The sequence below is a fragment of the Centroberyx affinis genome, unplaced genomic scaffold, assembly GCF_046629955.1.
Source record: "Centroberyx affinis isolate AG114_WGS23_722 - 3 ecotype Tasmania unplaced genomic scaffold, CSIRO-AGI_Caff_v1 ptg000287l_1, whole genome shotgun sequence".
Taxonomy (NCBI): domain Eukaryota; kingdom Metazoa; phylum Chordata; class Actinopteri; order Beryciformes; family Berycidae; genus Centroberyx; species Centroberyx affinis.
In genome coordinates, this window is record NW_027278966.1 from 54,317 (window position 1) to 80,817 (window position 26,501).

General features: G+C 42.6%; 1 protein-coding gene across 1 annotated transcript in view; it reads left to right on the forward strand.

Moving 5' to 3' along the window:
• The window catches only part of LOC139640323 (voltage-gated inwardly rectifying potassium channel KCNH7-like), a 68,186-nt gene extending 43,808 nt beyond the window's left edge, over positions 1-24,378 (forward strand). The window contains exons 8-17 of the mRNA XM_071514515.1: positions 5,705-5,936; positions 6,140-6,307; positions 7,472-7,671; positions 9,903-10,155; positions 12,898-13,103; positions 15,240-15,315; positions 16,590-16,871; positions 18,650-18,809; positions 22,889-23,040; positions 24,059-24,378. Of these exons, the coding sequence (XP_071370616.1) occupies positions 5,705-5,936; positions 6,140-6,307; positions 7,472-7,671; positions 9,903-10,155; positions 12,898-13,103; positions 15,240-15,315; positions 16,590-16,871; positions 18,650-18,809; positions 22,889-23,040; positions 24,059-24,378 (2,049 nt within the window). The remainder of the gene's footprint in view (positions 1-5,704; positions 5,937-6,139; positions 6,308-7,471; positions 7,672-9,902; positions 10,156-12,897; positions 13,104-15,239; positions 15,316-16,589; positions 16,872-18,649; positions 18,810-22,888; positions 23,041-24,058) is intronic.
• The last annotated feature ends 2,123 nt before the right edge of the window (positions 24,379-26,501 follow it).

Genomic DNA, 26,501 nt, shown 5'->3' on the forward strand with positions numbered 1-26,501 from the left:
CAGTGGGCGGAGCCAAAGAACCACCGTTTTTTTGGAGTGCAAGTTAGTTAACTGGTAAACTTCAATGTTAAAGAACAAACTGTGATCAAAATAAACAAACAATATAAAAGATAATGGGGGCGCCCTGGTGGCTCACCGAGTAGGGCGAGTACCATAAGGCTCAGTCCTTCCCGCAGCGACCCGGGTTCGAATCCAGCCCGTGGTCCGAATCCAGCCCGTGGTCCTTCGCTGCATGCCCTCCCCTCACTCTCTCTCCCATACCTTCCTGTCTCTCTCTCACTATATCTCTCAAATAAAGCATAAAATGCCAAAAAAAATAAAATCTATAAACGATAATGACTTCCTTTTTCCTTCATTCATGACCATGATCATGATCAGCTAGCTAACTAGCTTCCGTAGATAGCTGTAGGCTAGTATGGCTAGTTTGAACTTGGAAGGCCAGCAAGGCTAACTAGCTAACCTAGATAACTTCATATGGCTTGATTTTATTTTTCCAGTTAATACCAATTAAGAGTGCCAGATTTCATAGCTACCTCCTCTGTTACCCTTTGCCTTTTTCACAGGGCTTTAGTCTAAAATCTGTGGTTCTTTGGCTCTGCCCAGCGAGGTTTAACTCAACCAATGAGATTATTTCTGCTTCCAGAACACGTTTAGGCTACCTGATATAAATGAAAATGTCCATCTCAATTGTTGGTACACATTGTTACACAACAAAGCTGCAGAGAATCAATGCCTCCTCGGTTACTCCTGTGTCATGACGTGAGGCCGCAGCTCCAGCAGTAGTTTTCCTGCGCTGTTTCCTTGAGTGTTTAGACTTACTAACCCAAACTGACGCTGGGTTGTCACATCTGTTTCCCTCCTCTCTCTCTTCATCACAGCCAGACTGGAAGGCCTCGGGCAATCCAAATCAGTTAAAAGGTCTCAGCCTCCCTAACCACTCTGCCTGCGAGAAACTATTTTGTTCTCATACGTCTGAGGGAGATGGCTTACCAAGTTATCTAATGCTCGGAGAGAGGGGTTTAGAGAGTGCAAGGAGAAGTGAGCAACAAAGGACACAGAAACTCAGAACAAAAGTACGCTGGAATGCTTACTTGTGTGCTGAGCTTCTGCAAACAGTCCTGGGTCAAACAGTGTTTGCAAATAATCGTTTACGTTTGTTTTAACGTGTCAGGCAAGTTGTCAATCACAGAACACTAAAATACACTAAATCGACTTTCAAATACTTCCATCTGATTGTCTAAACTTTCTGGTGCAAGTTAGCAAAAACGAATTAGTTAATTTATGAGTAATGAATGAATTACGTAGCAAATACTGTTTTATCCAGGTCTGACACCTAGTTGCTCGATTTTCTCTTTAAATTAAGAACGGTTGAACCAAAACGAGAGAAGGAGCAACCGATCTACCAAAACGCCAGATGCCAGGATGCATGATGTAACATCCCCCTAGAAAAAAAAACAGCTTTTGCCAAAAATGACAGACGAGTGTGTGTGTTGAGGGCGAGGCCCCAATGTAAGTCTGTTGGTTTGCAGTCATTATTTACCATTAGGTGTGTGGTCCTGTGAGGGAGCCCAGGGCGAGAGGCTGGCAGTGAGTGGCAGGTGGAGAAAAAAGAGCAGACAGCTGAGCGACGCCACGGCACGATGTATGTCCTCGTCATGCAACCAGATGAGCGGTGCAGCGACAGAATGTGTGTTCTTGTTACAGCATGTGTCCAAAGCACATCAGCATCAGGATGAGCAGAACTTCGTAAAGTGACAAAATGTTTTATTTTTGGCTCCTCCTCTCATCATTTCAGTCCGTGTGTAAAGGAAGTTGAAATGACAGAGCCAGGTACGGTTTTAGCTCTTGTCTTTTGGGTGCATTATTTTAGCTCTTTTTGTGCAGAGACAGGGACTATTTTTAGACATTATCTCGTGCACCTTTGTTGCCTGGAAACCATCTTCGACAATATGTATGTATGGTTTTGCTGATGTCACTAGAAACATGGCAGGTTGAAACCTCCCCAGGGAGATTCTTTAAATTTTTTAGTCAATGTAGAATTTCAGCACTGTTGGCTGGCAAGCAAAAAGAAATGTTGTGGTGCTGAATTTACCTAAAGTCATTTGAGCTCCTAATCATTTTCATGTCAATGTCTTGTTATGATAAGAGATTATTTGCCTACTATGTGTCCACATTCACTTGTACACACTGTTCGAATCTGACTGGCCCCCCTCTGAGGTAATTGCAAATTATGGAGGTTTAATGTAAAAATCCACCCTAAACCAGAATTCAAATATGTTCCTTGGGTCTTGGGCAGGTTAGTCTAGACTTGTGTACATGAACAAGTGAAACCGAAAGCTTTTAAAGTCAAACTGAAATGAGAAATGACTTTTTGATACCATACACCTATGTGACAATTTCTGCCAAAAAATTTAAAAAGAAAATGTATTTTTTTAATATATCAAAATGTCATTACTTTTACTTCCAACCCATAAAACCATCAGAGATTTTGGAACAATCCCTCCGCCCTTCTTATCAAATAGAACTGTGTTTCTCTCCCATTGGTTTACGCTTTTGAAAGATCCCTCCCCGCATTATGTCCTGCACTCATTTGGTGCATAGTAATAAATTAACAATGCAAACATTCTCTGAGTTTGATGTCAGGCTCCCATTTGTTGTCAATTAAGCCTTTTCAGAAAGTATCTCTTGATAATATCAAAGATTGGTATTGATTGGATCCTAACCTTGGGAGAGAGTTGTTTTGTTCACATGTATATTAATGAACAAAAGAAACACATGCACAAATTCTCTTTTATGCTGGATTTTCCTTATGCATTTTCATGCAAATGAACCGAGCTTTATTCAAATTTTCTCCTCACATTCAAACTTTCTCTTTGTCTCATCAGCAGAGAGTAAAATATGCATTGTTTTGCCTTTGGTCGAAGCAGACTGTGTGCAGAATTGCACTCCGACTCGATTATGCTGCACTACCTGCAGCAACGGCTGTGCTAAACAAAGAAGAAAGAGGAGGCAGATTCAGTGTAACAAGCAGCCCCCTCAAACTCACTTCTGCCCTGCTGCTAACTGTGAGCCCGGCGAGAATAGACACACAGAGTTGTTTTGTAAAGCCTCGTACAACTACTCACTCAGAAGATAATGTTCGAGTGATTTTAGGTGTGTACAATCTGTTTGTTGTCTTTCCGCGTCTGATGAACAAGCCAACAGATGTTGTGGAACTGTGCACCTACAGTGTGCAGCAGGAATATGAAAAGTTGTGATGTGTGGTATTGACAGCAGCTGGGTTCCCTAGATGGATTAATACAATTTTATATTGTTATTACTTAAACCCTATCTTGTGATGTTCTATCTATGGCATTATTGTGCTATTTATGCCATATTTAGCACTGGATTGGGCCAGTAAAGGATGAGTCAGTAATATTTCAGCATGTTCTCATACAATGTTGATGTATGATAGTTTACGGAAAGTTATGCACTCTTGATCGTACTATGTCTACACATTTGATTCGTACTATACCTATGTATTTGATTTTGTACAATATCCACACATGGCCAGCCTCATCACTACAGTTAAGGTTAGGGTTAAGGTAAGGCAACTAAAACAACATAGGTTAAGGTTAGGTTTAGGTACCTATAAAACAGTTTGGTTAAGGTAAGGTTTTTGGCATGAATGATCCTGGTTCAATGTGTCATATGTATATATGAATATGTATGTGAGTGAGTTACTTTCTGGATACATGAGGTGCTTTGCATCTAAAACCTTCTACTGAAAATTAAACTTAACTCACTGCAGAAAGCTTATGTTTGTAAATGCCTGTCCATGTAAACGCTATTTCAGCATCAAACTACTGCCTGTTTCAGTCACATGAGGTCTCCCTCCTGTTTCACTCAATTCTAGAATATCATACTAAATTACACTGCATAACTTTTTGCCTGAATATTTAATATCTTGGTGTGCCTTTAAGTCCCCAGTATCAGAAGGTTCACAACTTTGTTTGACTTTTGATGTTGTAAAGTGGCCAGACAAGCCGGGGAAGCCATGGGGGCAGATGGCGGGAGAGATATCTGGTGGATACGTTTTATACAGCTGGCTGCTAATGGAGGCTTTAGCTACGCTCCTCAGCCCCAAACCCCTCCGACTTACTGTAAGCCCAGATTTTAATCAACATTACACTGTGTGGGCTACATCATACAGCCTCCATACAGTATATGTGTTGCGTCATCTTTGCAGGTCACGCAAAGAGTCAGCACGCTACACCTAAGGCAGCTCTCAAAATGCGTTCATGAGATCATTTTTTCTGTTTCTATATGATTCATCCTCAGTTCTCACTGTAAGGGTGCCGGCTGAGAGCTCAGCTGTGAATGATTGTAGTGATTTAGGGGAGAGATTGGAAGGACGGAGGCTCTTTAATGGACCCATCAGAAGGAGCTACAGCGCTCTTCACCACCATGACAGAGACACACTGTGGCTCATAAATCATCATCCTTCCAAAAAAATATCCCCAAGCCCCCTTTCCTGCTTTTAATACCTGGAATAAGTAATGTCATATTTACTCTCACCTGTAAACGAGGCATTGGCGTAAATAAGCAAGTAGAGACATGAGGACCCACAATTGCTGTAGGAGGTGGCGGGTAATGATTTCCCCCAAGGATATTAGGATAATTGTCAGGCGCGATGGGGAGTGGAAGGACCTATTAGCATTCCCTAAGTCTCACTTATTGTGTTTACAGATTGTGCGACACTAATAGATCGGGACTTGTATCATGGCTGTACGCTGCTCTCCTCTCCCCACCTCCCCACCTCCCCTCCCTCAGTCTGCGTGTTAATTTAGTCAGGCTAGAAAATGGAGACGGGAGGATTTAAGTGCTTTAAATTAAACAGAACAGAAGGCGGTGTGTGTATATTGTACACATGCGGGTCTGTGTTTGTGTCTTTGTGGTTATGTGTGCGTCTGTGTGTGTGTGTGTGTGTGTGCACATGCATTTTGAGGGTCTGCTTAGATGCTGTGTTTTTCTTCCCACTGACTGGCTGTGAGCTCTGCGAGGCTTTGACAAAGGTTCAAAGTCACTGGTATTTTGGCTTTTTTAGAGCTAATTTTGCCGTCGTCATTTACCGTCTTTCAATAGCCCTTCATGATTAGCCAATAGATGAATCACCGCACGCTGCCTCTCTCTCATGCGCTTATTTGCATGCCAATCTGTTCTGCCAGAAGTCAGTTCCATAGTGACTTTCATGTTTCGCAGAGCCACGGGCGGCAACGGCGCTATCAACTCTCTCTTAGTCAGTCAACTTGGGTTGACGCTGCGAGATCTGTTTACGCCTGCAGGAAGGATCCACTATCCGGTCTGTGTCTCCCGCAACTGTGTAGGACATGTGGCTTGTGAATAAGATTAAGCATTTCCCATCTACATATGTTTTTCAGTCGCTAATCCTGAGCTGAACTGCCTCTTGACCCCGACCTTTAACCTTTGGCACTGAAAGAAGACAAACAGCTTGTTCACTTTGCTCGAATGCCGGGAAAAGGTTGTTTACGATGTCTAGCGGCATACTTTACTGGATCTGTGTCATCCCCCACGTGGTGAAATCAACAGAGTTGCCTGCATCATTCATGGGGGATGACATGTTTCCTTGTTTACAGTTTCAAGTGACTATAGTTGACTGGATCTCGTATGCTGTATTTCTGTTTGTGTGTGTTTTCCACACTAGACCACCACTCTGATTGGTCTGCTGAAGACGGCCCGCCTCCTGCGGCTGGTGCGCGTCGCCCGTAAGCTGGACCGCTATTCGGAGTACGGGGCCGCTGTCCTCATGCTGCTCATGTGTATCTTTGCCCTCATCGCCCATTGGCTGGCCTGTATCTGGTACGCCATCGGCAACGTGGAGAAGCCTTACCTGGAGCACAAGATTGGCTGGTTGGACAACCTGGGCGTGTCCATAGGTGACGCCTTGTTATTGTTTGATCATGGTAGTTCATTGTGTCAGTAATCTGCTATTTTAGCATGCTCAAACAAAGGTAACTAAATACACTGGAAATACATTAAGGAGCCTTATTGAGAGTCATTTTGATGCGAAACACACAAAGGTTGAACCTCATTATTGTTTAATTCAGAATATGCTGTATTACTGTTGGAATATTTACAGGAAAAAAGTACAACTACAGCGACCCCAGCTCGGGCCCGTCCATCAAAGATAAGTACGTCACAGCGCTCTACTTCACCTTCAGCAGTTTGACCAGCGTGGGCTTTGGGAACGTCTCCCCCAACACCAACTCTGAGAAGATCTTCTCCATCTGCGTCATGCTCATCGGATGTGAGTGACATCTGAGCCAGAGTGCATATTTTGAAGTGCAGTGTAACCTTGTTTGTCTGAAACGGTCCATAATCAGGGGCGAGTAAGAGAAGGGAAGGCTCAGAACACTTAAAGACGCGGTAGGCAAGATTTCTCATTTTGTTGGAATTGAGCAAAAGTAATCCCCATAATGGGAGGACATTTTTGAGTATGCGAATACTACTATTTAAAAATCTCAGCAATATTAATAGTGCCACTGCTCGGCTATTTGCTGTTTAAAATAAATTTAGAGCCTCAAGCATGAGACAAGGCAAACTGTGAAGCCGGAGGGTGTAGCCCCAGGTCGTCAATCATCCTCCTGCACGCTGCAGGCTTTCTTATTTATTTATTTATTTATTTTAAACCTGGTTACAGTGACTTTAAATGTGTTGAAAATAATCAGCTACCAGGTTATTTTAAATATGTAATGTGCATACATTTAGTTGCTGACTAGCTCTTTATATTTGCAGCACAAAATGCTTTCAGTTGCATTTAATTGGAAACAGGAAACCGTAACACATAGGTTGTTGTTTTGATTTTTGTGACCCATTTCTGTCTTTCTGAACAGAGATGAATTTACCGACTAATCTTAATTTGGTGACGTGTGAGTTAATTCACACTTGTGCTAGTTATACTACCTCCATTGTTGATAACACTGACATTTCCATGACATCTCATGACCTTTGAAGTGCAGAGTTGACATTTTGGTGCAAAAAATAAAAAATCTGTTATATAATGCAACTCTGTGACTGAAAATAGATGCACATTTGACTGAACATAGATTTTTGAGAATGTATATTAAAGGTGGTAAAACATGCTCATTTTAGCATTTCATACAACTAAATGTCCATCTTGCTACTCTCTATAGCCGATTGATGTAACACATTATGATTCAACCTATACCCAGTTCATGAAAGCTTTTAGGCTGGCTTTATCAGCAACTTGAATGCTACAGTTCTTATTTTTTGCCTTTACAGGATGTTAAAACATTAATCCTGTCCAAACTACTCTGACTACTCCTGTAGTCAGAGTAGTTTGGACAGGATAGTTATGATCGGTCCGCGTCTTTATCAGAAATTTTGCAAAGGCAGGAATAATGCACACTGCAGGACTGGTAGATGTTCACCTGTATGGCTTCTCTCCCAGCTCTCATGTACGCCAGTATCTTTGGGAACGTGTCAGCCATCATCCAGAGGTTGTATTCGGGTACGGCCAGATACCACCTCCAGATGCTGCGGGTCAAAGAATTCATCCGCTTCCACCAGATCCCCAACCCACTGCGGCAGAGGCTGGAGGAGTACTTCCAACACGCCTGGTCGTACACCAACGGCATTGACATGAACATGGTACGAGAGGGTGTGTGTGTACCAGGGTGTGCTTGGTTGGGAGGGGGGGTTCTTTATTTGGAAGCCTCTTTTCACAATAACCAAAAAATGAAACAAAAAAGTTAGTTAAATTTTGTTTTTTTCTGCCGCTTTTCTTTCCTGATGTACTTTTCATTTGTCAGAGTTTGTTGTTATCGCTGAGTTTGAACTCTCTTGTCCCCAAAATTGCTCTTAACCACATCGACAATCTCGCTTCCTCGTTGCAATAATATAATGTTTTCATCATGATTATACTGTACAATGTTTAATCATAGCCGCTAATTGAACGAAAGCCACAGTTGCTGCATTTGCACAAGCAGCGCAGTAACGCTGGCTTTCCTCATCATGATCCTGTTCATGGTACTTATATAAATTTGTCTTTTCCATGTCTGCCTCATGTCAAATGGAATGACCGCACCACTCTGGTAAGAGCAGGAGGTACATGTGTTCACAGAATTAATGTTGATATGAATGTCCCTCAGTAGTCCAGCCTCATCTAGCTGTGTCTGATGCTAGTAGTGGAATGCTGTGAGCTGTAGCCCTTAGTCATACTGTGTACATTAGAGATAAAACATAGCATTACTCTGAAACGTTTTAGTAGATCACTGTGTCATTATAGTCCAATGAGTGCATGTTATTTGAGGCTATGCTCCCTCAGTTTCTTCTCAGATGTTACCTAACTTTCTGCACATAATCATACTGTACATAAACACACAACCATACTGTAAAAAGCCCTTGTGATTCCTCATCATAGATGGATTTACAGTATCTACTTAGTGCATGCCGGTTAGTCCAGCAGGTCAATAACATGAATGTTTCTTGCAGGCCACGGTTGTCTATCACCGATAGACTTGCATGTGGCCTGCCTCAAGGTCGTTTTTTGCATGAAATCTGTGTATTCAAACACAACCCCATGATATTCATCAGGTACCAGAGACAGAGTGAATCACGCCTGTGGAAGTGGGCACAGCCTCGCCGGGCACTGCCAGGTTTCCCTCCCACTGTGGGAGGCTTGGCTCTATGCTCCGCGGTGGCACCTGCACTTGCCAAATGTTGTTCAATCTTTCCTTTCCAAATCTACTGACCAGTTTTTGTTCTACTAAGCAACAAAAAAAGCCTGTCAGAGCCAGAAAACCAGTTCAGACTACATTTCTGCTGTGCTTGTGTCATTAGCACATTGTATTTTATGTGAAGATGACAAAGGATAAGAAATGTGTTTTCTTGTTCAGCTGTCCCTTTTGTGTCCTTGAAGCCCTCTCCTTGCCTTCCAGTGTCTGTTATGGTGTCAGAGATTAAAAAAAAAAACAGTCAGTTCACATTGTCCAAATAACATTAGTTGTTTTGTCAGTGGTCACTGTGTTTTTGTCTTTAAAGGGTAAGTGTATGATATTATAAATCCATAAATATGCATTAGAAAGCCCTCTCATAAAAGTCATGGTTTTGATATTAAACGTGTTAAATGTTAAATTTAATGTTAAATGTTAAAAAGGCTAAAACACTTTCATGAATATTTTTCATTATATTTTCAATGATCTCTCAGGCTAACTCAGTTTTGAGGTAAGTCCTGTATATGGTTAGTGATGCTTGACTAACCTGATCAGGTTGAGTCAAGATTGAATATTTGTTGTTTTTTTGACATTACATGGGTCAGAGTATTGAGGAATGTTTGAATAAACCAACATTCTTTGAGACAAGATTGAATATATTTTTTTTTTTTTACTTTTTGCTGTTACATAATTTATCATGGTTGAGAGTGTAGTTTTATCATCGCAGCACATGAAGGCTCCGAGACTCCCCAAGAAATATGTCCAACCATTTACAAACAAGAGAGAAAACATATTTTATACCAAATATCAAATCTGTGTTTTGAGTTTCTGGTGTCGTTAATCTGCAGGAGGTGCAATCCCTAAATGTTCTGTCTTGTCTCTCATCTAAAGCTGCCAAGAGGCTCAGCAAAACAGTAAATAGTATTTTTTTGTAGATAGACAGCGCAGTCCATTTCTACTGCAGGGTATAGGTTTTGAGATGAAGGAAAAACCACAGATGGCAATTGTATCAAAATTCTCTGGAAATCCAGTCAATCTGACCCGCTTGGCCCAACAACACATTTTTAAAGCTTCTGCACATCACAGCACTGACATCTTTTGAACACACTCCTTCCCCGTCCTGTCTGACCGTGTTCCTGTCTGCTTTGACTCGTGTTTCACACCCAGGTCCTGAAGGGTTTCCCAGAGTGCCTGCAGGCGGATATCTGCCTCCACCTCAACCAGAACCTCCTGCAGGGCTGCAAGGCGTTTCGCGGAGCCACCAAGGGTTGCCTCCGAGCCCTGGCCATGAGGTTCAAGACCACCCACGCGCCGCCCGGAGACACGCTCGTCCACTCCGGAGACGTGCTCACCGCGCTCTACTTCATCTCCCGCGGCTCCATCGAGATCCTCAAGGATGACGTTGTAGTGGCCATCCTGGGTGGGTCTGCTGTACACATCAAGATGAACCGTGTTTGTGTGTTTCATTGAGGAGATTCAGTACACTGCTCTGGAGAGGAATGACCTTTGTATTACTTGTTATCTGATCCACTGGGTTGGCATCGGCGCTTATAGGGATATTAAGTAATCTGACCTTATGAGTTATGGTGGCCTGTAATTGACACAAACAATAAAGTCGAATTTTCACAATAGAGATGAGCAAGCCAGCTTTTTAGAGCAAAGATCCAACAGAAACGTCTAGTGAAGAGCTAATATATCATGATGCAAAATACTATAAGAATACAGCTTTGTCATTTGCTTGTTTGGCTTGATAAGGAGACTTTTCGGCCTTTGCAGCTAAAATACCTTGCGACACCAGTTGCTCGCTCGTGGCACCATCCTCCATCGATCATCACTTGAAAATGTGTGTAGGCGGAGGGGGTTGGGAGTGCTTTGAAATTCCAATGAGCGGGGAAAAGCAAAGTGCAGGCTGAAACGTGAGTTTTGAAAGCCAGAAATCTCAGCACCTGGCAAAGTAATCATTGAGTCATTGGCACTGATCAACAATCTTATCAACTTCCCGCAGATATATTATGGTAATTTAGTGCTATGGGGCAGTAAAAATCTTATGAATTGTGGAGCCATCTTATATGATTTCTTCATGCGTGATATGAGGTTTTCTGTGCTTTATTGTGATGGAAGGAGTTGTCATTATGCCTGTGGTGAGCATGATATTAAAAAAACGGCGTCCTTAAACACGTGCGCACTCTCCTGATAGTAGAAACCTAGTGACATCCACTCCTAGTGGCACCCATGTTCCCAAGACAGCCAAGCATTTCTAATGAGCCTAGTGAATTCTGTTGTTCATCTGAGTGAACTAGTGAGAAGCTCGAAAACGCTTCTAAGGAGCCACAGCGTTGCAAGTCTTAATAGTCGTGTCATTACGCAGCCTAGTTAGCTTTGCCCGAGCTCACCTCCATTAGGGTAGACGCGGGTGGGCCGTCTGAACGAAGATGGCTCCGCTCTGTTGCGATATGGCTGGGTTGGCAGCTGAGATCTCTATTGGTTATGTTCTAATGACTTACTTCAAAGAACATTGCGATTGCTGCCGCCTCACCGTCGGGCCTCAGATGAGAGGGAGAGGACAGGAGCGAGTGGAGGAGGACATGTGGTGGGATGAGGGTAAGAGAGGATATGTGTTAATGAAGAAAGGAGAGCATGATGGCTTGCAAATAGAGATGGATTACAATAGAAATAGGGAAGGGAGAGAGAGAGGAGCAGGTGGGTGGAGTAGAGAGAGAAAAAAAGAGATGTAAGAAGAGAAAAAGAGGGGGCGGATCAAGGAATTCAGGAGAGAAGGTAAGTGACAGGGGGGGAAAGAGAGCCTCGGAGAGCAAGAGGGAGGCAGGGAGAGTTTTATAGGATGGTTTATTATGCTATCTGATTGTCAGCTCGCTGTGATGGAGTGCTTGATGATAGGAGCCACTGAGCCGCATGGCATTATTGACAGCCTCCAAAAGTAATCAGAGTAAATCTCCTCATCTCCTGTTTCTCTTCCTCTCCCCACCTCTCTCTCTCTCTCTCTCTCTCTCTCTCTCTCTCTCTCTCTCTCTCTCTCTCTCTCTCTCTCTCCATGCTTCTGTCTTTCCCTCTCATCCTAGCCGCCACAGGCAGGTGCACCAGGCTAAGCCTTTTTTTTTTTTTTTTTTTTAACATGTCTGTTTTTCACCCAGCCAATAAGGTTTGGCAAAAAAACGATGACACAATAGGGTCACGATGACTAAGAAGCATGGGTGTTGAAGGAGTATGTTACATAGCAACTCACCACATTTACTCCACTATGGCTGCAGAACTGCTGATTACTCCATTTCCACATTATCATGCCTCTACTACCATTTCCATACGGTCGTGTATCACACTAATATGCACACGCTGTTGCTTCCACTGTTCGGATAATCATCAAACTGCTATTACTTCAGCATATTCAATGCTACCAGTCGAAACCATGAATGTGTAAGTAGGAAATGGAAATGATGGATTATCATCAAATGGCTCAATTTGCAAAACCGAGGAAAAAGGATCAATTTTCTCCTCTGCACACATCAACAACACACTGAATAGATACTTTAGCAGAATGTGCAGATTTTCATAATTCATAAGGCTTAATAAGATTTAATAAAAGCTAGTGGAGAGTCATTCCTGGCTTTACCACACAAAGACTCACTACCACCCCTGCCCTCCTCCTCTTCCTACACACACACACACACACACACACACACACACACACACACACACACTCTTCTGCTGAATTCCGACTAAAGGGAGCACGGTAAACCCTGTGGTCATTCCATGTAGGTCATTTCTGACTAAAGAGAGGAAGGAATGTATGGACAGTGTGACTTCCATGCAGACCTACTGGCCTCCTGTAAATCCTTTTTTAGATGACTCTGTTGCCCTTTAGCCTGTTTTGCATTCGAGCGCTTTATGCCAGCTGGCCCGCCTCTTTATAGGTCATCGCATACTGTATCGTCTAATTACATGTTCGACCAGAAACCTAACGAACAGCAGCTAAGGTTGCTTTTTCCCCCCACTGTAGATGTCCCGTTGTTCCTCGATAAGAATGCCAAGAATAGATAAGCGCAGAAAGGCTTATGGGATTAATTATCTGAGAGGAGATAGTTACTTCGAATTGATTGCTCACCTCTCACCTTCCTCCTCCCTCCTCCACCCTCTTCTCCCTCAGGTAAGAACGACATCTTCGGCGAGACGATCCACCTGTACGCCAAGCCGGGCAAGTCCATTGCGGACGTGCGGGCGCTGAGCTACTGCGACCTCCACACCATCCAGAGGGAGGAGATCCTGGAGGTGCTGGACATGTATCCCGAGTTCGCCGACCACTTCCTCACCAACCTGGAGCTGACCTTTGACCTCCGCGATGACAGCGCCAAGGTAAATCGGCACTGGGCCTTCAAAACACTTTCCCCTCTCAGATTATAACTAGGATATTTAGGATGCACCGTTGGGTATTCCTATCTATGAAATGGATTTATTACTGAGGCCTTTATTCAAAATGAATCTTGATACTGCTACTTCTTAGTGAGGATGGTCCTTGCAGTACCCATTAACTTAAGTCATACAGTGTCTTCCCTGTACCGTATCTCCGCCATGACTTGCCCATCTAAATTGGATGAATGCCCTTTCAATTCATTCTCTTTAGTGCTTCAATTTGTCCAGAAATGGCTGTATGAATGAAAGAGTAATGGCTGATTTAGGCATTTTCCTTTAAACTGCCATTTGCTGGCGGACAAGAATGAGAGATAGTGAGTCTTAGTCAAATACTTAGGGTGGGGTGGATATTACAGACTTGATGTAGGCTGTAATTATGATGAATTGAGTGAAATTGAGAGATGCGTGAGGCCTGTGGTCTTATGTGAAAGGGAATAGAAATGTTAGTGAGTGCTTGTTTTATTTATTTATATTTGTTTTAAAGACACAGGGCAAGGAATAGTTCACCCAAAAATGAAAATTCTGCCATTATCTGAAAACACTGGTGAAGCTTGTGTGTCAATATAACACACAGCGAGTTTGGTAGTGCTGCTCTGTATCAGCTTTCTCCAAAAGAACTAAAGTGGCTGGGTCCTGGTTCTTTAGAGAAAAAACAGGAAAACATGACCATAAAATTACTCCAAACAGCTCATGCAACATAATCCAAGTGTGCTGAAGCCAAAAGTCCAATATTTACCTCATTATCTCTTAGATTTTCTGCACTTGTTCTGCACCGCGCCAACCGTCACAACAGCAAGCAGATGTTGCCTTCAAATGCTGTCAGAAGTATTGTTGTTGTGAGTAGAGTGCGCTTGAACGACCCAATAAAGTGGTAAATACAAATGGGAAGGTCAGATTTTACATGATACCCAAGATGCCAAGATGTGACATTCTGGCGCTTCCTGGTGGCTCAGTGGTCTAAGGTGCATGCCATGTAAACGTGGTCGACTCTCTCCACTTTCGTCTGTCTAATAAAAGAAAATGGGAAAAAATAATCATTAAAAAACTACTCTCACTAAAAAGTACTTGAACAGACAAGAAGTTGTATATACGACTCGGAAGTAGGAGCAGAAATTCTAGGAGATAATGAGGTAAATATTGGACTCTTGGCTTCAGAACACTTATTTTTATAATTATTATTAGGACTATGCTGCACAAGCTGTTTGGAGTAATTTTATGGTCATTTTATCTCTCTTTTCTCTCTTCTTGGAACTCTGAAGGACCAGGACCCAGCCACTTTAGTTCTTTTGGCTGATACAGAACAGTGCTACCAAACTCTGGCTACCAAAAGTAGATTAACTATTCCTTTAATGTTGGCATTTTTATTTATTTCATTGAGTTGGAAAGTAGAGAGGGAGATGGAGTTGGGACGGCACAGGAGAGAAAGTTCCGGCAGGATTCAGTCAAAGACAGGGGAGGAAATTTGGCTCCAACAACAACACATCATGTTTTTGATATTCTCTAGTTAAATAAATATAGATTTTAATGGACAGAGTGTGGCTTCCATATATTTTGTACATCTAGGATTCAATCCTAGGCCAATAGTAGGGCTGGGCGATATGGTTGAAATCAATATCATGATAATCATAAGGATTTTTCTCGATATCAATATATATCACGATATGGTTCTTGTATGCAAAATCACTTTAAATAATCAAATTAATGTTCATCTCATTGAACCGAATGGCAATGTTAGGTGTGATGTCAAACAAAACAGAAATATTCAAATAATATTCCTACCATACCTCAATTTATGAGAGTTTTTAAGTAAAATTTGCTAGTCATCATCAATTTAGACAGCAGAAATGTGTGTCATGATATTAAAATATCTTCATATCATCACGATATGATTCCACTGAAAGACGATAAACGATAATATTGAATTATCGCCCAGCCCTAGCCAATAGGGTCACATTTAACACAGTGTTTTTTCAAGTACATGTGTGTTAGTGCCTGCATGTGTGTATCTACTGTGTCATTATATAGCTGTCTCACATAGCTCAGTCTGGTCATACACTCTGTTCTGTCCCTTGTTTATAGGCACAAGCCAATAATTCTGACATGGATGAAGTCAAGTGTCAAAGACGGGCGTCCTACAAAAGGAAATCCTCCACAGGTCAGGTTGAGACAGAATCCATTCCAAGACCACAATGAGTACTGCTGTTACAGGGCGTCTTGAATTGTAAGATCCAGTATTGTTAGCTGTGTGCTGGGATGAATTCACATCTGGGAGCTCCCAACTATGATAAATTTCAGGATTCTGGCACATTTGGTGCTCATTTGGTTACCTCAATGTTCAAAACAAAGATAGGTCGCGTCAGTGCTCCCTACACTCTCTTTCTCTATTGCAGGGATTCATAAACTTTTCTGTCTGGGAAATTAAAAATTTAGTCTCTCATCCCAGGACACAGTGTCAAACATATTGTGAGTCTTATCATGTGGGGATCCAGTGCCAGAATTTTTCCCACAGCCTATTTTGAGTCCCAATCAGTAGTTTAAGAAACCAGGCTTACTGTGATGCCTCCTGGCGGCGTTGTGGGCCTTTGAAATATCTATAATGGGATGAGCCCACTTAAAAACCCCAACAGCACAGCCACACTCACCCATTCTCTTCCCTCTAACATCCAAGCTATGTAGGTGCTCACCCTAGCTTAGTAGTACAAGGGATAGTTGCATCAGGCCCTGCTTATTTTGGTAAGGAAATACATATATTCAAATCAGTTACACTTTAGATAAACACAGCAGCCTCCCTGCCTCCAGACTGCAGCGCAGCTTTCAAAACGGCAGAATTCGCCGTGTTTGAGCGAGAGCCGCTCGCACCGTGGGAGCAGTTGTAATTTGAGTTCTAACAGCTAGGAGAGTTGGGACTTGGAGACAGAGCCTCCACACAGCAGCACTCAGCAGTTTGGCATCGATTCAGGCAAATCTAATTGGTCACCATGGTTACGGGCCCTCAGAATACAGTATCACCATTTCCCAATATAACACAAGCGAAGACAGAGAATGTACTTAACAATCCGTTTCACACATATCCTGCCCAAATTCATCAGGTGTGCATATTTCTGCTTCAGATCAATGAAAGTGCAAGCAGATGAGCGCGTGCATTGATTTACTGTTCATTTAATCGCACATAAAAACTGATTATCACTTGCACAACACGATAAATCTCAAGCAGTTTTTAATTACGGTACATAAAAGTCTGGCTGATAAATGATAAACTCGGCCTTTAGCGTTGTTTGGACTCATCTCAACCCCAAAGCAAATCGCTCCTCCACCTGTTGTCAAAGATAATGAGGCTGTATGACAAACCGAACCCCCCCAGAGGAAGTCTCAGCAACCCCACCCCCACCCCAATATATTTACTGATCGCCACCTCCACCCCTCTTCCAGGCGGTCACAACAAGGACCCGGCGGCCACGTACTGCGACACCAAGCGGGAGAGGCAGCTGTACGCCTCCTCAGCGGCGGAGGGGAGGAGAGAGAGAGACTCCGCAGAGGAAGGGGACGAGGAGGAGGAGGAGGAGGAAGGCAGGGAGGAGGAGGAGGAGCAGAGGCCGCTGTGCTCGGGTGTGCTGGGATACCCGGTGGTTCGGGACCACACCCTGGGCCTCGGGCTGAGCAGCGCTCCGGACGCGCAGGCTGAGGACGGCGCACAGAGCCAGCCGTATAAAGGTGAGACGATCCCGGCTTTAGAAGCAGCCGCCATTTTTTCATTCCTGCTCCTTCTATTTATTTACTTAGTAACAAGGGAGTTATTTTTGACTCGGAAAACAGACAAGAAGCACAAAGCCTCTTCAAAAGAAAATATTTTTCCTCCCTGTCATTCAACTGATTTTTTTTCCCTGAACTGATTTTTTCTATTTTTGCCCAAACATCAAACAACAGGACAATCAAAGTTAAAGACACAATCCAAATCAAAAGAACAGCAGGGAGACAGGCATAACTGTTTCAATGACATATACAGTAGGCAAATCACTGTCTTCTCTAAATGGATATGACATTTTCTGTAAATCTGCAGGATATTTCACTTTAGCCTGATTCTCGGGAAGCTTGAATTGAGTTTAAATGAATATAAACCACAGTGCAATGATTGTCCTCTAAAGTTTTACTCCAAAAGGGTAATTGGCTCAGAAGTTAATTTAGAGAAACCCAAATATCCCTAAGCCCCAGAAGTGGAATGTCACACCTATTAAAAATCCAAACAAGGATTATGTGTCATTATGATGAAACCTAAAACCCACTCAGTAATAAAACTTAAGAGGATTATGTTCAGCGACCAGGGTCACCCCTTTTGATCACAGGCCATGACCAAATAAAGGATTTACAGGAAACATTAGGCAAAATCGTGTTGTCTACATTACTGTATGTGGTAAGTTTAGTCACATTTGAATCTTTTTATAAAATATGAGAGATAAGCGCAATTGTGTCATCGTGAGGGATTTTTTTTTTCTTTTTTAGCTGCCTTGAATACCAGATGCAGCACAGCACTTAGGCACATCAGCACAAAACAGTACAGTGCAGGTGTGTGGTACTATATGGGGTAAATACACTGCCTGGCAGCCAGACAGCACAAGTAAAGGACTCTGTGTGCAATAAAGAGCTGTAAGCGAGCGCTTAAGTCCTCCTGCGGATCCCAGTACAGTTTAGGCTGTCTGAGTGTGGCGGGGCTGCAGGCTCGGCTGGGCAGCTTTCGCACATAAGGCTGCAGTTTAGGATGTAGATCTCAGGCGAGCTTTAGGAGAAATCCTCACTTTCACTGTCTGGCTGCTGCTACATGTTGACCAAACACACTCGGGGCCAGGTTGTGTCTGCGGCTTGGCCTAATGTGACCTTCTGTTGAAAGAGGCAACTGTGTCGCAGGGGCTTAGACTCTCTTTCAAGCTGCTGCACACACACATGGGCACACAAACAGTAACACAACATTATTATCCTGACAATAGATTGATGAAATAAACTTTGCAACAGCATTTTAACCGGCACGTTTAACTCAACACGGTCTGCTCTGAGATGGGAAGCTGTGTCAGTGTGTGTTGATTTGACAGTAATATCCTATAATTCAGCTGTTGCAGCCGTAAGAGGATTTCTGCCCGAGTAGAGAGCAAAGTGATATTGATTCTTATAATCAGCGCGGCAGGAGCAACGCAGAAGAAATGTCAATTTCATCTCCGGAGGCCAGTCGCTGTTCTTCCGCACCCACAGAAAACCCAAGGGGAGGAAGGGAGGGTGGGGGGCTGCAAAAATGCCACTGAGATCATGATTCTCAACCGGAGTCAGATGTGTGTTTTCCTCTGTATGATAGAGGCTAGGATTCAGGAGGAGGTAAGCCGACGCTCTGGAAGCTCGATGATGAGTAGGCACAATAGACGAAGATGGCTCCCCCAAGGCACTGTTCTAATAACCCAGATCATTTACGTGTGTGTGTGTGTGTGTGTGCACCTCTCTCCCTACAGATCTCCATACAGAGGAGTGGGCATGTGAGCGTCCCAAGGAGGGTGTGGAGGAGTCAGCCCAGAGTCAGGAGCCCGCGGCCGGGGAGGAGGACAGCGACACGGACCTCACGTACGGAGAGGTGGAGCAACGGCTGGACCTGCTGCAGGAGCACCTCAACAGGTGCGGGGGGGAAGTGGGATGCTGGGTGTCAGTGCCAGTGTTTCCCATAAGCCATTTTGTCGTGGAAGGGACTCTGAAGCAACATTTAGGCCATGAAACATTAAAACGCTCCTCTGAAACCCACACTGAAGAAATAGTTTTTGGCAGAGTGGCAGCTGCTCTAGGCAGTGAGGAGCACTTTGACTATTCAGCGGCTGGGGAAAACACTGGTGCACATCATAGTTCACACTCCTCAAGTGTGAATTGCTCCTTGGCTCATTAACATCCAGGGACTCATCTGATACTCCGGGAGTGAAAAATATACAGATTAAGTTTTTCCATATGCTCTTTAGGAGTGAGGATGGGGAGGCTGCTGGTCTGTGGCCTCATTTAGAGAAACACTCTTTGACTTTATCTCAGATTCCATCATATGATTGTTTCAATATGATGAAAAATGACAATTATTTACATCCAAACCTTATAATGATAGAAAATTGTTTTAGATTTTGGTATATCACAAAAACCTGGATAAAATTTATTTGACATGAACATACATTTTTCAAAAATTGCAAATTTGACTTGAATTAAGTCTTAAGCACAAAATGTGTGCGTAAGAATGTGTTATACTATCGATGAGCCTCTAGATATTCCCCAAAGCCACCTTCAGAATACCTCGTGCCAAAATACCAGGGAACGTAAAAGGTAACAATGCACATGTTAGTTTTAGATGTTTAGGATCGTGCTCCTACGAATGGGATACACTCTATGCTCAACACACGTTGCTTTTATGGAAAAAACACATACTGTTATTTGTTGCTTTTCTTTTTCTTACTTGAACTGAAAGTATAATTAGTCATTTATGTGTTGAGTGAGTTTCATGGGCCCTGGTTGATAGCCCATAGTATAATTTTAAAAAATCTTGTGTGTCAATGACAAAATAAGCATTTGATATTTAGTAAGTGGTTTTCATCCAAAGGCATTAACACTCTGTATTTTCCAGAAGTCTTACGCTCCAAGCCGCCAACTTGCAGCTCTTTTCAACAATGTAATCGATCAGAGCGTGCAGTACAAACCACGTGATTCTGCCCATAATTGGATGAAAAGTTGCACAGACAAAATTTTTGCCGAGACAACCATCAGAGGCGTATTAAGGCAGAGAGCGGACCGTGTGAGCGGTGCGTGTGATTCTCGGCTGGTGCATTGATACAGATGAGGGGGAGGCAGACAGACAGAGGCTGTCTATTTATAGCATGCAGCCACGAGATGCAGACGCATTGCAAAGTCTCCTGACGTCACCCGTGGGCTTGGGATGGTGGGTGTCATGGAGAAGTCGCCGTGCCAGAGCCAGAGAGTTTTGGTACATTTATGAGAAAGAAAAAAGTGAGTTTGCTCAAAGATGTTCTCCCTCCCCATTCAATCCAGTCAGGTCAATTGACTGCATTGATATAAGTTAAAGAAATAATTGGTAAAACAGGTTTTTTCATGATACTACCCCTCTCTCCCCGCCCCCCCCCCCCCCCCCCCCCCCCCCCCCCCCCCCCCATTCACTGACCCGCCATTTGCTTCCCAGTGGAAACGCGGAATCGACCGGCAGAAGGTTGCGATCCTCCCACAGCCGGTCATCTTCTGTTCATTTATCCTGGTTAGGGCGAGGGCCTGCAGAGGTAATGGCTTGAGGCAGCAGACATGGCCACTGCACCGCCAAGCCTCATTTTACTGAAACAGGCTCTCGACAAAGAGTTGATTTGCCCTGATTGTTATCTAAAGAGCTACACCAGCGACTGGCAGAGGGACAGGGAGGCAATCCCCCTCCACACTTGGAGAGCCTCTGCTGACTCTGTTTATTTGCCGTTTCTGTGTTTGCTTTGTTTTTGCTGAGAGTGGGAGAGCTGATCCACCGTCTCTGGCATTCGTGCTATGATGTAACTTGCTGCATAAGGTGATGATATACAGTGCAGGTGCTAGGCATTTTGACACCTGCCGTACGAGCTGTATGCAAAAATCTATTTCATTTTTCTGTCAGTGGAAAATATACAGCAACTAACCAGCGATTCTCAAACCCCCAGTCGTTACTCACTGAGCCGCAGGGATCCTTATCTTAGATTCATAATTTAATTTATGATTAATTTGGCATGATTTCATATAGAATTGCAGAACTGTTTATGTTTTACGTGGGGAGATTTTAATCACAGTAAATGTGAAAAAATTAATTTTCACTGAACTCATCACGCTGATGTCTAGTAAATGGAATTAACTTTAAAAGACAGAATTCCTAATTTTCCTGGATGGACACCACTTTGAGAATCATTACAATATAACCATCTGAGGTGTTACGGTTTGAGTCTCCCCCTAGTGTTTGAAATGAGTATTGATTAAACCTCCACTGTTCTATAATGATAACACTGTGGCACTACATACTGTACAAGAAACATCACCCTTCTGTCTTTCTTTTTCTCCTCAATCACTGCACATTTAAAACCTAAAATCTAAGTATCTGGATGGATTAACATAAAAATATCCAATTTTCATACCATACATTGCACAGATTAGACTTCAGGAAAATGTGTTTAAATCTATGTAATACAGTATGTTTCCGGAATCAGATTTGTATGCATTTAAAATCTATGTATGGTTTCTGGTATTTGGTCATATCTGGATGGTCAGACCTTTTTTGTTTTTGCCTCAATAGAGAAAAGTAGGGCAAAATATAATATCAGTTATAAGATCATCAGTTATAGGGATGGCAGTAAAATAAACCTATTCTTGAAGATGAAGACAAGATGAAACTGTATTGATCCCTATGGGGAAATTGGGTCATTGCAGCAGCAAAAGTAATAGGATTTGGCAGGGGGAAAAGAAAAATAGAATAGAAGCACAAAATAAGATATGAAATAAGCAATTAAAAGCAGTAGAAATAATAAAAAACACAAATAATAAAAGCAATAAAATGGAATCGAAGCATATGCAGGTGACAGTTTAAACACTTAAATGAAAACACTTGAAGATGTAACATTCATAACATGACAGAAAGGGCTCTGGCATATTATAGGGCCAGTTTCATCATGAGTGGTGATGATTATGGTCATTAGGCCTTTAATCATCATGGTAATTACTACAGCAACACTAACAAACTGAAAAACAACGAACATCATTAGTATGACCACAAGGATCACACAAGGGGCCTCGTTTAAAGAAAGGTCTTCTAATTAATTTCTTCTCACAAATACATAATGACATTTACCATCAGGCCAAACAGGATTATTCTATGTGATGATGGCACACTGCTGATTTACATATCTGACAGCAGACGGGTATGGAGGACTAATGTGCCGGCGGCGATGGTGAGAGATTTGCGCTCCAGATATACATGGGGAGGAAACATCAGTAGGCCAGCAGGAGGCTCATCACCTGTTTGTCTTCAGTATGTAAATCAGTCCTGATTAGCAACAATAATTATTTCCCCAATAAAGCCTCAAGACCATTTATAACTCAAAACAACTTCTGCCATGTCAACTATTTTTTGGTTTATGTCGGCGTTCGCCACCGGACCGCACAAGAGCTGCTCCCCTGTGAGCTGACCGGAGCAGAGAGCTACAACTCTCTCCTGATCGTTTGTTCTTCTCCGCTAAACCACAACATGTTTCTCTGAGTCACTTGACAGTCTGGAGATCAGTCAGCTGATTGGTTGTTGTCATGCTGTCGGGGCTCAGTACCTGTCTGTCATCACACATGTAGATCAGCAGTGAGACTTCATCACAGGATCTTTAAGTTTGGTATGTGTGACGTACCAGCATCCAGTATTCTGCATATGGAAAACACCATGAAAGCCTTGATGCATCTTTCATAAAAACACACCTAAAGTTCAACTTCATCTTAAAATATTTGTTCTAATTGTGAGTACACCTGATTGCTAAAAAATACAGCTGAATACACATGCAACTCCCGTATATAAATTGCAAGTACCATAGGAATTGTGGTAAAGTTAATTGAAAAGTTAGAAAAATTAATTGACCCTGGGTTCATGGTGTTTAGCCAATAATCACACATCCATTTTATTTGTCACTGTGTATCATCTTTTTCGCTTCCTCCAACCGCCACAGACTGGAGTCCCAGATGACAGCGGACATCCAGGCCATCCTGCAGTTGCTCCAGAGGCAAACCACCTCTGGGCCCCCGGCCTACAGCACCGTCACCTCCAGCCCCGAGTACCAGAGGCCGGCCATCAGGGTCCAGCCGGTGTCGGCCATCCAGACAGATCTCAGCCTCGGCCCTGCACCGCCCCAGCCCCAGGTACACCAGAGACTACAGGGAGAGGGGAGAGCCTTACTGGGGCATTAAGTGACCTACGACCTTTATTGGCCTCTATTGGCAAGCTGTAGGAATTGCAACAGCTGCTGAATCTCATTTGAGGAGTGTGTAAAGCCCTCACTCTACTCTGAGAGGCAGCCTGTATGATGTGTTATGTATGTCATGAGGAGAAACACTCACACAGAAAGAAGGTGAACGAGGAGGAGTGAACTGGGATAAAAACAGGAATGGAACAGTGTCATACCTTCGCCACTTCAGTTGCCATGGAGAACACTGTAAAAGAATCTTTGCTATTCATTAATCCAGCCATGTGTTTGAGTGTGTCAACAATTTGACTAAAATATACTTTAAGAGTGAAAATTAAAAGTCCATTCTGTAAAAAAATGAAATGGACCGACACTCCAAAAGGGGGTTTTAACACATCTGGGTGCTGCAGGGGATTTCCCCGAGTGCGGAGTGAGGAGGGAACGTAAAAACACAAATGAGATTCAGCCATTGATAGAACTTGTGGTACAGCCCCCTCCCATTCCCTTGAATTATGGTGCATTGTAATTGCATTGTAACCACCAACAATACAGTCACATTGAAAAATGTTCGGCAGGTGCGCCCGCTTGCAAGTTAGAGGGGGGGGGGGGGGGGAGTGTTTTGAAATTCCAATGGGCAGTGAGTTTTTGTTCCAAAACAGAGTGCGGGCCAGAAAGTGAGTTTTGAAAGCCAGAAACCTCAGCTGCTGGCAAAGTAACTGTCTGGTATATTCTACACTAGAATACATTTTATGCATATCACACAGACTTAATTGTCAGCAAAGTCTCTGATTATACTTCTGATTGATTTGCCAAACTGGTTTTGTCTAAACAGTGCACACACACTTCCATGGCAGCTGTCTGCACTGTTTCCTTTGATATGCCTGTCCTCACTTTCTATGCCAACTCATTGGTGGATGCCCATTGTACTTTCTGTCTCTCAGAGCCCTGACCCAGAAAAGGCACAGAACAAATCCAAAGAATCCTCCCCGGTCCTCCTCCACACAGAGCCTCTTCCAGATGGGAACTTTGCCGGACTGCTAGAGAGGGACACGGACACAGAGCAGAGACACAAACAAAACAACATGGACTCTCTAGAGCAGCAGCAGCAACAACAACAACAACAACAACACCAACAGCCACCTAGGTCCCTCTTCCCTTCAGTCCGACAAGCCTCGCTCCCTGACGTCCCGCCCAGCAGCTCAGGAATGTTGGGACTTCACAGGCCAGTTTCTGACCCGGGGCTTCCAGGGAAATAGGCCTCTCCAGTCCTCACCAGTCCCACACCCAAAACCCCCTCCCTCCCTTTCCCCTTTTGACGGTGACTGGAGGTCTTCTCTCTCAAGTTTGACTCAGGGTCTAAGAAAGAGACTGAATATGCAAAGGAAAAAAAAAAAACTGTAGACTTTCTTCCATTCCTTTTGGGAATATCTCTCAGCCCCGGCCCCTCCAACTATCTGATTTAGATGTATAAAGTCCATTTATACAGAGGTATTTATACACTATATTATTAACATATGTATAGTAATCATTTACCGTGTACATATTTCAAATAGAACACTGCCAGCAACACAAGGCACCTAACGTGCTCTTTCTAAAAGAGATATGCATGTAATTTTTTTTTTTCACGTTTTTTCCTTTTCTGTTGCATGTTCCACACACACATTGCAACTCATCGGACAATCAGGTGTGATCTTGGCATGCTTACAGACTACTGTAGCTAACCAGTCTCCTTTTATATAACTCCTCCCGCTTCAAAGGGACAAAGCTACTTGAAAACCTCTTTCCAAGGCATTTCTGTCACTCCTAAAACACCTTGACTTCACACAGCTTTTGAAGTTCATCTTTTCAGCACCTCCAGAAGACCCCATGCAACGCGTTCAGCGGTGAACAAACTGGCTGACAAGAGCATCACGCTATATATTTTGTGTGCCTACTGTTAGTACACCACATTGCCACAACTGTTAAGAGATATTTAAAATCAGAATCACTTCTTATTCAATTCTAAATACAGGACACAAAGTAATAATACTAACATGTGTAGAGGCTGTGTGAACATCCCATAGCACAACCAAGACTTTTAACAGTCTACGAAAGCAATAATGACGACACAATACAGGAAATGAACTGAAAATCACGGTATATTTCTAGAGGTTAATATGCTCTGGAAATACTTTTATACAGCCTGAGCTAAAAAAAAAAAGAAGAAAAACAAGAACAACTGCCTACGAGATTTATGTTGTGAATTAATTTGCTTGCAAATGTCAGACGCAATGCTGTTTAAGATTCATATGTGTACTTTTCCACACTCTTCGACTTTCTCACACAAGACGTTTCATTTGCTAACAGTAAATGTTGGAGACAAAAGACAAATTGAAAAATCATGCTTAAACAAGTTGTGTATTTAGTGTAGTTTTGAAAACATAATGAGACCAAAACATATAATTACCATGTAACCAACTGCATTGTATCAACTTTATGTAAGCATGGCCGTGGGGTGTTTAAGACTGCTGGACATGAAGTGAACATCCTGGACACTTCATAGCTGGAGCGAACTACGACTACCACACACAATAGTTTTTGGCTCAATTCTGTTGTGTACGCATGCTTTAGGTCTTCCATTATCTTCTTGAAAAATAAAATTTTGTAAAAAAAAAAATACGCATTACTAACACGGTAACATCAGAAAAAAAAAGTCCAAAAAAATGCTCATGTTTTGGGCTGAGCAAGAAGCTCAGCCTTCAATAGCCTTAGCTTTATTAGCCTGCTCTAGCCTTTACAAATGACATATAAATCCTAAAGTACATCCAATGCAAGAAAATAATAAGCTTTTCTACAGTCAGAGATGTAAATGTATTGAACCATTTTAAACTTTATAAAGGGTGAACTGCATGATGAAAATGAATTAGTCATTTTAGTTTTATAACATACCTACATAAATTCCAACACGAACTCATGTATTGCATGGAGACTGCACTTGACGAAAATTATAAAAAGTCTCAATCAACTGTGTGTGACATGTATTGATATGTAAGGTGCAGCGCATAACTCATCAAGAGAGATTTAGAAATAATGGTTATACCTATTTTTCTAAAATAGAATATTTAATTTGCCATTATTTTTCTATGTACCTTATTTAAACCGTGTTTTTAAAAACCCCTGATGTTAGAATGATGTGAACTGATAATGGGATGATGATGATGATAAATGCAATGCATATCCTCTAAATGTAGCAAGCAAAAGATTTCAGTGATGAAGAAAAGTTGAAGCTGGGTGTTGCATTTATGTTGTTTCAAATAGTTTGGTTTGAATTGATATTGCACATTGATTTTCATGTCGTCTCTACAGAGATTCCACAGCGCATACAGACTTTCCCAGTGTT